This window comes from Barbus barbus (genome assembly GCF_936440315.1).
Source record: "Barbus barbus genome assembly, chromosome: 21".
NCBI classification, from domain to species: domain Eukaryota; kingdom Metazoa; phylum Chordata; class Actinopteri; order Cypriniformes; family Cyprinidae; genus Barbus; species Barbus barbus.
This window is the reverse complement of record NC_136749.1, coordinates 27,167,505-27,181,055: the sequence shown is the minus strand read 5'-3', so window position 1 is coordinate 27,181,055 and position 13,551 is coordinate 27,167,505. Positions and strand designations below refer to the sequence as shown.

At 34.6% G+C, this 13,551-nt stretch overlaps 1 protein-coding gene across 1 annotated transcript in view; it reads left to right on the top strand.

Moving 5' to 3' along the window:
• The window catches only part of LOC306887841 (CUB and sushi domain-containing protein 3-like), a gene marked incomplete at both ends in the record, with an annotated part of 269,530 nt that extends 256,028 nt beyond the window's left edge, over positions 1–13,502 (top strand). The window contains 10 exons of the mRNA XM_079445841.1: positions 3,841–4,014; positions 4,251–4,324; positions 7,159–7,270; positions 8,827–9,006; positions 9,228–9,293; positions 10,625–10,783; positions 11,886–11,998; positions 12,375–12,462; positions 13,118–13,253; positions 13,343–13,502. Of these exons, the coding sequence (XP_079301967.1) occupies positions 3,841–4,014; positions 4,251–4,324; positions 7,159–7,270; positions 8,827–9,006; positions 9,228–9,293; positions 10,625–10,783; positions 11,886–11,998; positions 12,375–12,462; positions 13,118–13,253; positions 13,343–13,502 (1,262 nt within the window). The remainder of the gene's footprint in view (positions 1–3,840; positions 4,015–4,250; positions 4,325–7,158; positions 7,271–8,826; positions 9,007–9,227; positions 9,294–10,624; positions 10,784–11,885; positions 11,999–12,374; positions 12,463–13,117; positions 13,254–13,342) is intronic.
• Between the last annotated feature and the right edge of the window lie 49 nt (positions 13,503–13,551).

Genomic DNA, 13,551 nt, shown 5'->3' with positions numbered 1-13,551 from the left:
CAATGCTGATATCAAGAGTCACAAATATGGTGTATTTTATTTTATTATTATTATTTATTTTATTTTTTATCATTTTACTTTGTTTCATTTTATTTTGTTTTATATTTTTTCTTAATTACAAACACAACCATTCTTATTACTGACTTAAATGTTGCTAATTTGTTTTTTCTTTTCTTTTCTTTTCTTTTTGTTTATTATTTCATATAAATTTTTATTTTGTTTTACTATTTTATTTCATTTTATTTTATATATTTTATTTTATAACAATCATTAATTTATTAATTAATTCATTTATTTATTTGATTTTTAAATTATTTTTTAAATTTGTATTTATTTTATTACAAACACGAATCATTCTCAGTACATAATAAAAGTATACATAAATTGTTTATTTAGTTTTACTATTTTATTTGAATAAAATAATATTTTATTTTGTAACAAACAAAGCAATCTCAATACAGGCACAACTGTATTCATTCATTTATGTATTTATTTATTTGACTTGTTATTTTTTTATTTATTTGACTTCATTTTGCTTTATTTTATACAAGCACAAAGCATTCTCAGTCTTGACAAGTGTTTTGTTTTTATTTGTTTTTGTTCGTTTGTTTATTATTTATCTTCTTTTGTGCAACACTTTGATCTATACATTGTGGTTTTGAAATAAATTATTTCAGAACTAACGTTGTTTTATTTATTTGTTTATATTGCAGTTTGTTTTGCTCTTTTTATTTTATTTTATTACAACAAAAGCAATAATGCAATGACATTCTTATGTTTTTAAGTGCAACTAGTGTCCAAATACTCACTGCATGTGGAAATAAGTGAGTATTAATCATCAAAATCACACGTTTGGATGTGGATAACGCTTGTGAAGGCCAGATATCTTGCCCGTTCACCTTCAGGTACCTTGCGTACAATGCGACTGGGTGATCTCGTTTTATCATAGCAGACTGCAAAGGCTTTATGTATCAAAGCACTGGCAAGAAAACCTGATCCCCACAGCCACAGACCGACTGCTCTGCCATTTAAAACTGCTTTAGAGCCGTTTAACCGCACCGGCGGCTGATGGCCATCGAAGTTGACGTGCATAAAATGCCATACAGATGCTGTGCAATGCGATCTGCTGCATTGGAGGAAGTGCTAAGCTAGTCTCTGCGGTGGACAGAGTCCGTGTGGTCACACTTTCTCATCCCACCCTGTGAATTATACATCACAGAGCGTGTCAGCCGCCATGCCCCCTTTGGCCTTCCTCTTCGTTTTTAAAGAGGGATAATTGCTCTGATTTACATTCAGGTGAACCAACCTCTGTACTCGTGGGGCCGCAAAATTCGTCTCTCAACTTCTGATCTTTAAATACCATGAAGCCTGCAGAGCTTTACTGCAATTTATGTGTCAACCGCCTTTGCCCCGCTGAAACCATGACATATGGGTCTGTCAGTCTTATGCGCTCTGAAAGCTGTTTTTCGTTCTTCTTGTATAGCGAAAGCATTACTGCCTAGCTGTTTACCTTCGATTTATAGAGTATTGCAGCTGAATAGTGGAAGTGTATGTGGATGTATGGTGTGTATGTACAAGAAAATGCACTGGAAAATGCTTTTCAAAATGTAAAAATAAAACCCGTTTTTCAAATAATACGCAGAGATTTCCTCCAGAACTTTAAGACCTGCCTGGTTAATAATTGACTCGGTGTTGAATTTGCACCGCCATGTATTTTTAAGCAGTATATTTCTCCTGCTCGGTCCAGCTCCACCTCAGGAGTTTGTTTTGACGGTCAGGTTGGGTTATGCGCAGATAAATCATTCAGGAAACAAGGCTATCAGACTGGATTTTCCTTGACAGTGGCTGTGATGGGATCAGCCATGTAGGTTTCAGAAGCAAAACATTTTCTGAGAAGAAATAATCAGAAACAAATGCTTATGCATTAAACATAAAAAATTCATTTTAACTCGTTAAAGTTAAAATTAAATCAGTGTTGATCCTGTCTCCCTTCTTGAAGGTTAGATTTACTAATTTATCCTAGTTTAATGTGTAGACCAGTGTCATTTTAGTATTATTTACAGGGTCATAGCTGGGGTTTGTGGGGCCCCGGTGCAGGTTGGACCCATGGGCCCTGTATGAAATTGTGTAAATAGCACAGATAAATAAATAGAACAAAGATACAAATTAAACAATGTTTAAGTTTTTTTCAAGTTTGTAGGTGTCCAGGTACAGAAATCGAATAATCAAATGTAAAATATCATTGCATAGTCTTTGTGTTTGGTCTATGAGACACGGCTCTCTGTGGTACGCATGAACACGCTGCGCAAGTACTCGGCTGAGTTCTTTCGCTTCTTGTGCTTGAATGCTTTACTCTTTTGAATGTTTAAATTGGCAAGGCTTAAAAACACATGCAGATGATTAGCTATAGGTCACGATTATGCCATATGCTTGCCTCGCGTTATTATCATTTAATTTTAGGCGGTCGTTAAACAGAAAAAAAATAAAGAGCATACACTCAACATAAACCAGTGCATAGCTTATTTATTCAGATTGGCTGGAGCAATGCAGAAATGGAAAATAGACTGACAGAATTCTTCATTTTCATATAAAGTTAGCCAACATATTAAAACAAAAGTTAAAAAAAGGACCGTTTATCAAGGAATAGCATTAAAATGGCTTTTAAAAATGTACTTCATGTTGGCTATATTGTCTAAAAACAAAAGAATGCTAGTTTTACTTACTCAGACCATGCGCATTTGTTCAGTAAATTTAACACGTTAACGTGGTCTGGCGAAAGACGGGACTAGACTATTCTGCACTTGAAAAAAAAACCGTGCTCGGCAGGAACTGAAGTCACAGGCACGCAGAGAGCTAATTACAAGCAAACAGACAGTTTTGAAAAGAGCCTGGAAATCCCGCAGAACCACCGAAGTGAACCACCGAATAGATCGCGCAGATGGGATCACGGACCGCAGCGACGTATGAAAGATAGACATTGCTGGCTTAGGCTAGCCTCCAAGCTAACGCATGCGTGCCTGTATTGAATAAGATTACGCATCGCTCCAGTAGAGTTATTGTAAGCCAATTTGACATTACACAGTTTACACAACTTTTCCATCTCCTTCTAATTAAAAAAAATCCCACACCTTGCAGGTCTTTCGCGTGGTCATTTTGAGCTCGCCGCAACTGACATGAAGAAAACGCATGAGAGGTCTGAGTAAAAATTTAGTTTCTGCCCAGATACGCTTTTAAAAATATTTATATATTTAAATATTTTGATATGTATTCTTTTTCAAAAGTTTTATTTTAACTTGTTATTTAAAATGTTTTAAATGTAACGTTAAAATGATGGTAATTTGAATTATAATTTTTTTTTTTTCTTGTGTAATCGACTATTGTTTTCAGTGTCGACTAGTAGGAGCTGTACCGTTTAGTCGACTAGACCCGCACATCCCTACTCGTAACACCCATTAACTGTCCTGAGCATCTTTTTAGGCTGGCCTCGGCCAGTTGGTCGAAATCGGGGGCCCCCACAGTCGTGGGCCCCTAAAATCATCACCAACTTTTCACCCACTAGCTAGTTTTTATTTCAAATTAGCTTTTATTTTTGTATTTTCAGTTGAATTTAGATTTTTTTTTTGTCATTTATATGCGTAATTTTTTGTTTTGTTTTGTTTTGATTTGTTTTGAACAAGAAAAATTGTTGTTGTTTTTTTAAATTAACAATAATAACCCTGGTAGAGACAACTAGATTGTTTGCATTGAGATTCCAGTGAATAAAATCAGCATATTTCACTCAGGAAAGTCGATGTATAAATAAACTGGGCTACTAATGGAAAATTTCATCCATCTTCACAGCCAAGTTCTGCGGTGACCCCGGCTTACCCCCGCACGTCAGACGCGAGGGTCAGAGCTTCATCTTCAAAGCCGAGGTCACCTACAGCTGCAGCGCCCCCTATGTGCTGGTGGGCTCCTCGACACGCACCTGTCAAGCAGACGGCACGTGGAGCGGGACGCAGCCGCGCTGCATAGGTACACCAGCTTCTGTTCTCAAAAGAACATTTCAACCTCATCAGCCAATGCCGCTAAACCTGTAATGACCATAATATCCACTCCAGCTTTAATCTATGATGAAAATGTGGACATTATGACCCGCTGCTACGGGTCACTGCCATTACATCAATGATTACATCTGCTTTTCCTAATCCAATTATAAATATAACAATGGCGGAGCTGGTAATGACCGTGTCATTCTGCTTTTACCGCAGAACCGACTCGGACGACGTGCGAAAATCCCGGTACTCCGGAGTACGGCTCACTGAACAGTAGTCTGGGCTTTAAGGTAAGAAGGAGTTGAGCTGCGAGCGATGCTCTCGGACTATCTAGGACTCTCATATCAAAGCCATTATGATGAGAATAAGTTCAAAAGGCCCATTTCTGTCAGTTGTAGGCCGCTTTTATCTTCAAGTGCAAAAACGGTCTTTTCAATTGGCACAATGTGACTTTTGATGTGCTTATTAAGAATTGAAAATCATATTTTCAATCATTGCTGAGACAATAGGAGATCCGCTCACTCAGTGACAGAATGATCCAAAGGCGTTAATGCCACATCAGAGAGACCCTTTATTTGAGGGTGTCAGCGCGGGTCTCTGGCGAGGTATTGCCGTCTTTCCAGACTGCCCTGTCTTTATAAGCGCAATTGATTTATTGTCAAGTTGATTCAGTCAAATGCTGTTTGAAGCGCCCGTGGCAGTTTCAGGAAGTGTGACTGTCTCCCACCATCAGCTCTTATTGTCTGGAGAGAGTTTACTCTTCAAACACTCTGCCTCTGCCGGCGCTTTAATGGCTCTTCAGACTCCGCTGTTTCTTCCTCAGAGGGGCAAGAGAAATGAAAAATGAATTGGGCTCTTTAATATGACATCCATTGCCGACTTTACCCGCTATAATGTCAGATTGGCGGTAAAAGTGGTCAAATGAATTGGGTTTTTCAGCAGTCAGCATTGACTGACATTGTATGATACAGTCAGTTTAATTCTGAAACATACTTTGCATTAGCATGACTGTTGCTTAAAAAGATATAGGCCTATATTTTTTATTTTTTATATATATCTTTTTTATTTAATTTTATTGTATTTTTTTATTTTATTTCATTGTTCAACCACACAACATTATCAGTGTTTTATTTTATTAGCATGACTGTTGCTTAAAAAATATTTATGCTGGCACAAGTGTTGCTTATTTTATTTTATTTTTACAACTCCAAGTATTTGTTGCTAACACAAGTGTTGGTAAAAAAATTTATTTTTATTTTATTACAGCAACAAAACATTGTGAACTTAACATTACAAATTTCCAATGGCAATAATATTTATTTTTGTTTTGTTTTGTTTTATTACGACCACAAAACATAATATTACCATAATTTCTGATGCAAGTAAATAAATAAATAAAATTAGTAGTAGGCCTAATAGTAGTAGTAGTAGTATTTAACTAAGTCCCATGGAGGTAAAAACTGATTTTGAATGTACTGTTTAGCAACATATCACCATATTTATATCTATCATATTTATTGTATGTTTGCTTAGAGTAGGTTTCTGATCTTAATTTTAACAAATAAAATAAAAAACAAATGCTGAAATCAATTGGATGGTAATTGTACACAATATTGATACTAAGTATGAATGACAACAACAAATATGTGTTATGCATTGCCAAAATGAGCCGTCAATCATGCACTGCCAATGGCAATAATCAAAAAGACGGTCGCTACCACCAGCATCTATAGCTGACGGGTCTAATATGAAAAGCATTTGTCTGTTGAGTTTGCTTTGGATCACTCACGCCTTGAGGAATGAGCTCTTTGAAGGGCAAAATAAAAGCCGGTCCTCACGGCTGGCTCTCTGTGAACACAGGGCTCGCCGCGTCTTGTTTGTGTCAGTCGGGCTGCTGTTGTCACCGATTCCTTTAGAAGTATGTGGTGTAATGAAATCTAATGTTCCAGTGTTGTGAGCCTTTCATCTCAGCAGGACTCACAGGCTCCGCTTCCCCTCCTCAACATTTGCATGTACTGCTATAATGCTCAAAGTTATCTCTGCTGTTTATAGAGGACTTCCTTCACATGAAGGCATGTTTTCCTTACAACGCATAAAAAACTGAAAGACATAAGACTGAAGGATATACAGGTATAGTGAATACAAGGAGAGTGTGGAATATTCAGAACTGAAATGAGAGAATGTCTTGATTTGTTATTTAATTATTTAATTTAAATCGAGCTACTAAACAGGATGCAGAATGGGCTTTTTTTAATAATGCACTTACTGAAATGAATATTAATTGATTTATAGGCAGTGTAAAGTAATTTATTTCAATTAAAAAAAAAATTGTATAGTTCTCCATTTATTTATTCATTCATTAATTTTTATAAATATAGTCAAGGGTATCATTAAATTATATTATGTTGTATTATATTCTATATCAAACACAATATCATAAAAAAAATTGGGGTCAGTACTTTTTTTTGGAAATTAATCATTTTAATTCAATTTAAATGAATCAAAATTGGCAGTTAAGTCAGTAAAGACACAAATTATTTTTTTTGTTCAGATAAATTCTGTTTTTATGAAATGTATATTTATCAAATAATTATGTAATGATTAGTAATAAGTAATGATTCTGAAAATGCAGCTTTACATCACTGGAATAAATTACATTTTAAAATATTTTCACTTTAAAACGGTTATTTTAAATGGTAATAATATTTCACAATGTTACTGTTTTTATTGTATTTTTGATCAAATAAATGCAGCTTTGGTAAGGATAAGAGTCTTTAATTAAATCTTATTGACTCCAAACTTTTGAATGGTGGTGACTTTTCGTTTTAGCTGATTTTAATAAAAATTGGCAATAATTCTGTAGCCATTATATCTAGAATTATTAGCCTACTTCCTCCTTTTTTTATGGTCAGTACCTTTAATGTAGTTCAGTTCAAACTCCCCATATTGTCATTATGCTTATACTGTATCAGTTGAACAGGAGATGATTCTTAAATCCTGAGTCTTGCACAGTCTTGATATCTATTGTATTTTCACCGACAGTGTTTTTGAGTGTGAGAGGAGAGATGTCGAGGTGTGTGTGTGTGGGGGGGGGCACTCTGACAGGCTTATCTCTGTGCCTCAGGTGGGCAGCACAGTGAAGTTCCACTGTCAGACGGGCCACTTGTTACTGGGCTCCACCACACGGACGTGCCAGCAAGATTTGACCTGGAGTGGCACTCAACCAGAATGCATCCGTGAGTCCCTCTCGCTTACCTCCACAACAGACGCCTACTTGCACATCTTTTGGTTGGATTTGTGAGTGTGTGCGCATTGTACTTCATCTTTTCCAGATGTCTGTTATTTTGTTTTCTTGTTTTCTTGGCAAGTCATCCATTTTGCATGTCACAATACAACTTTGATTTCACCCTCCAGGAGTTTTGTTTTTCTATATTCATGTCATTCCATGTGAAAATGAAAAATATTGCTTTACCAGACATCCAGTACATCAGGTGAATGGACAAGCTCTGTTGCATTTATTATGAGAGGCTCTAGTAAGTGTGTTACTGGGTAAATCTCACAAAACATTTCTGTCATATTTTTCACAAATATCAAAAGAAATTTTAGAAATTAGAAATGTTTATTCTACTTAATTAATTTTAACCTATTTGTATGACCCCTTTGCATATTGCATATTCTCATGAATTTTCCCCCTTTCCCTCATCCGATTATTCTAATTCTTGTAATGCATATATTATATTATATTATATTATATATGGATGTAATGATTCTTATAATTAATTATATTATATGTGACCCTAGACCACAAAACCTAAGGGTCAATTTCTTGAGATACATCATTTGAAAGCTGAATAAATAAACTTTCCATTGATGTATGATTTGTTATGACAACTATTTGAATATCTAGAACCTGAGGGTGCACAATAAAAAAATAAAAATATTGAAGAAAATGGCCTTTAAAGTTGTCCAAATTACGTTCTTAGTAATGCATATTACTAATCAAAAATTAAGTTTTGATATATTTACGGTAGTAAATTTACAAAATATCTTCATGGAACATGATCTTTACTTAATATCCTAATGATTTTTGGCATAAAAGAAAAATTTATAATTTTGACCCATACAATGTATTGTTGACTATTGCTACCCGTGCTACTGATGACTGCTTTTGTGGTCCAGGGTCACATATTATATTGCACTAAATATGGATATATATGGATGTAATAATTCTTATTATTTATTATCATTCTAAATATTGCAATACATATTGTATTATATTATTCTATATTATATTATGTTATTGCACTAAATATGGATATGTATATAATTATTCTTATAATTATATTATATTATATTATATTTTACAGAAAATTTCACAAAAACTGATTTATATGTATAACTGGGGGGTAATGATCCAGAGAATTAAAACTTTATTCTGTAAATCATCTAATTTCTCCCAAAATTCTCATCAGTGTAAAAAAATAAAATAAAAAAACTTTTGTTTTTCTAATTATATCATTATTGCATTTCTTGTTATGTTATATTATATATTAATTGTATTATATTATTGTTTATAATAATAGATTTAATAGTCAATTTAAATAAAATATTAAATTATTTAAAAATGAAAATAATTACAGAAAAAAAAACATTATTTTAGTACTTATGGTGTTTTTTTGTTTGTTTTGTTTTTTTTCCTTTTTGGTATAAAAATTAAATGGATGTTTTGTTATGAGATGTCTCCATCAATCAGAGCCTTAGAGCTTACTGCTTGACATATCTTCTAATGCAGCCCACTCCTGTAAGCAACCAAAGACCCCGCCGCATGCCAACGTGCTGGGCATGGACCTGCCCTCCTTTGGCTACACGCTGCTCTATTCCTGCCAGCCTGGTTTTCTTCTCACCGGGGGCTCGGAGCACCGTGCGTGCCGGTCGGATGGATCCTGGACTGGGAAGGTGCCTGTTTGTAGAGGTACGCAGTCCAACACCCCATCAATCCAGAACTCGGATGTGTTTTACACCTCAACTTTGTGACCTGCAACTTTTCTGCCATTTCTTTTGTCTTGTCGAGGCAGAAGCCGACTGATGGTGTTTCCTTTGCTTGATGTGGGAAGTCATGTGTGAAATGCATTTTCTTAAAACCAAGTCAAATGCAGTGACTCTCTGTTGCTGTGATATGCATTTTTCTTTCAGCTGGCTCAAAAACAACTGAAAAAGTCATAACGCCTGTTCAAGGAACATTGAGTCCCAAAGTCAACGGTGAGTCTCACTGTGCTGTGCAAAATATTACATGTATGATCTAAAACGAATAATAATCACTGCTTGCACTTGTTTATTTCCTTTATTGTGTTTAAAGGTATGTCTTAAAGGGACAGTTCACACAAAAATGATGTCATCATTTTAAACATAATTTAAATCACTTAAACCCGTTTACGTTTCTTTCAGCTGTTGAACACAAAAGAAGATATTTTGAAGAATGCTGGTAACCAAACAGTTGACGGTAGCCATTGACTTCAATAGTATGAAAACAAAATACTATGGAAGTCAATGGCTACCGTCAACTCTTTGGTTACCAGCATTCTTCAAAATAACTTCTTTCATGCAGGTTTGGAACAAGTGGATTGTGAGTAAATGATGACAAAATGTTCATTTCTGGGTGAACTATCCCTTTAAAGGAAAGCAGTTTGTTTGCGAATAACCTGTATATAGTGTCAGATATCAGGGGAGTGACTTGTACTGTAAACTAGCCAATCAGAAGCATTCTCTGCCTGTCAGTCATTTTGTGTGTTTGGGTTTACTCACATTATTTTGACTGACAAAGGTGGATGTCTGGCAAAGTGACAGATAGAAAACCGCTTGCAATACTTTTAATTTATTTCAAGTTCATGAGCCACATTTCAAGTTATTGTATAGAATTTACTTCTATATTCATGCAGTAACTGTAAACAGTGGATGCTATTGTGGTGATTTATATATGAATAAATAAATGTTTATCAGTTCACAGTATGAGTGATTTTATATCATGGTTATGGTATCACAATTTTACTCTAAATTCAACAAAAATAATTTATATATTTAATAACAGAGTGGATAAATAAATATTTTTCATTTTTATTGAGTGATTTTATATCATGGTAATAGCATCACAATATTTTTCACGAAAAATATTTATATAATAACTGAGCGATGTTTAAAAATTAAAATGTTATAAATCACTTAATTCCATTTTTCTCTTTTTCCATCTTTCTCTTTTCTTAAATCTACATATATTTTGTTATTTTAAGATTAATAATCTGAATGGTTCTTATATAATATAGTTCATTACGTAACAGTACAGTTGTCAAGAAATATAGCAACTTGAATGATATAAAAAGGCAATTTTACAACTTGGATCGCAGTTTTAGAGTCATATTGCTTCATTAATGTTGTTGATGTCAGTGTTAAAGTTGAGAATGAGCCCGCTATCGTTTCTGCTCTGAGGTCATTCACAGTCAGATCCTTGGAAAAGATCTTGAGGTGTTAAATGCGCCGAACGCACAGTGTAAATGGCTTCTTAACCTCTTCTGACACGTTAAATCTTCTCATTGCAGTTCCTGACGACGTGTTTGCGCCCACGTACGTGTGGAAAGGTTCGTTTGAGTATAAAGGAGTGAAACAGCCGATGACTTTGACAATCACTTGCTTTAATGCGACTACGGGGAAAGTCAATGTGACTTTAACTAACAGGCACTCAGAACTGCTGTTGTCAGGTAAGAAGTCATAATGCAGCGCTGCACAGTACAGCTCATGTCATAAACACTTCTATCAGTGCACAAACCTGCTGCTCTGTAATCTCACCTGTTAGACAGAACAGCTTGTGTCACCAGTTGTGGGAATAATGTCACTTACTCTTTGTACTAGATTGTGCCTTTAGTGCTTGCTTTTCTTAAAGACCAAAACTTTTCAAAGTTCTCCATCATCATACAACTGTTCAAAGGTGTGGGATTAGAGAGACTTTTTGATGTTTTTGAACTCTTATGCTCATCAAGGCTGCATTTATTTGATCACAAAATGCAATAAAAACAGAAAAATTCTGCAGTATTTTTTTTGCAATTTAAAATAGCTATTTTGTATTTGAATATGTATTGAAATGTAATTTATTCCTGTGATCAAAGCTGAATTTTCAGCACCATTACTCTAGTCTTCAGTGTCACATGATCCTTCAGAAATCATTCTAATATGCTGATTTGCTGCTCAAGAAACATTAAATATTAGTCTTAATGCTGATTTTTGTTAACTTATATGCTTTTTTATGATTCTTTGATGAATAGAAAATTCAAAAGGAAAGAATATATTTGAAATAGAAATCTTTTGTGACATTAGAAATGTCCTTACTGTCACTTTTGATCAATTTTATGCATCTTTGCTGAATAAAAGTATTTATTTCTTAAAAAAAAAAAAAAAAAAAGACCTTGGAAAAGTTTCTCTCTCTCTCTGTTTGTGTGTGTGTTTTTTTTTGTGTTTTTTTGTGGAACTTGGACACAAGTATCAGATTATTCATAACAAACAGATAAATCTGACATTAATGCAAAGACAGCTTCATGGTATGAAACACTTGAGCTGAAAGCAAAAGACAAAACTTTGAAACTAATTCTATAAAGCAGATTTGTAATTGGATGAGCCAGATTCAAAGCTGTTTTAAAGTAGCCAATATTTGCACACCTGTGACCACGTATCAGGTGAATTTTCTGCTATTGTAAATATTAATCCCAATACATTTGCATTAATGAGCAGGTGTACTCAATGAAGTGGCCACTGCTTGCAAGTGAGTGCAACACAAGACGTGTTTAATGTTTTGTGGTCTGAACGCAGGTGTTTACAAGAGTCGAGACGCTCGTCTGACGCTGCAGCTGTATCACATGAGAGCTCTGGTGAAAAGCACCTACAGCAAGATCACTGAGGAGACATTGATCATGGACGGCTTTGTAAGTGAACGAGTTTCTAACTTACTACAAGCTGCATGTTTTGTTCAAATAGTGCAAGTTAATGGTTCTTGGTCTTGCTCTAACTGCTAATTTTGTTATAGTTACTAAAGAAATCAGTCAAAATGTGTACCATTTTTTTATTGGCTGTATATTTAAGCTGGAAAATTTATTTCTCCAAGTAGTTAAAGAACATAGATTTGTTCTCAGGTGCAATAGTGCCCTGCTCACAAAGTACATCTCTGGCTCTTTTTAAACTTTGCAGTAAAAGAAAACAGGTATTCAGAGAGCAATACCCTGTAATATTGCACAGAACATTCGGTCTATTCAGAATTTGAGAGAACACGATGTTCATCTCTGTGCTGTTGTTCTCCTTGAGGTCTCTGCTGACCATGAAGGGAACACATACTTGTTTCAAGGCTTTATACAAGGCAGAGACTACGGCCCGTTTGGACTACAGAGACAAGGTATGCTACATTTAAGCAATGTCAAATTATATTTATTTATTTATTTAAATTATGTTAATTATAAAAATCTGAATGAATATATATATATATATATATATATATATATATATATATATATATATATATATACACACACACACACACACACACACACACACACACATATATATATATATAAACAGACAAAAATTACATTTATAAATCTAAAAATCTAAACCTTAAATATATAAAATATAGTTCTATGTCTCAGTATTATATGAATAATACATATAAAATGTTAGTATATATATATATATATATATATAATATATGCAGTTTACAGCACCACTATGGCACCACGTTATATTATATTTTGAATAAGAATTGCATAATCTTATTAAAGATACCTAGCAACAGTTATCATCCACTCATAATCACAATATCATTTAAATATAATCTTTCCTAACTCTTTCATAATATCTTGCATAACTCATTTATGCAGTAACAAATTAATCACACTTGCATGCATCTTTAGATTAATCAGATCTCTTTGCACTTTTTTTTTTTAATTGTTATTTTGACACTGGACATGAGCTGTTTTTTCAGCCGTATGATTCAGCCTAGCTTGATGTAGCTCTGTTAAAAATGATTATATTCCCATCATGCATCATTTCAGGTCTGAACATAATAGAGCCCACCAGGAGCCCCAAGGTTCCACCCAGAACCAACAGCAGCTCTGTGGCCGTTGCGATTCTTGTGCCTTTCTTTGCCCTGATTTTTGCAGGCTTTGGGTTTTTTCTCTATAAACAGAGGTGGGTGCGATTTCAACAATGAAATTACTGATGAAAAAAGATTGGAAAATTTGATTCCTGATGGTCTTTTCCTTCTCATTTGATCGCAGGAAGTCTGATAAAGCGGAGTACAGCGGCTGCTCTGTGCATGAAAACAACAACGGTCAGGCTACATTCGAGAATCCCATGTACAACACCAATTCCAAATCCATCGAGGGGAAGGTGGTCCGCTTTGATCCCAATCTCAATACGGTTTGCACAATGGTTTGAGGGTTTGATGCAGTCAGAACTGTCACTTTTGTGTTGGTGTATTACTTGT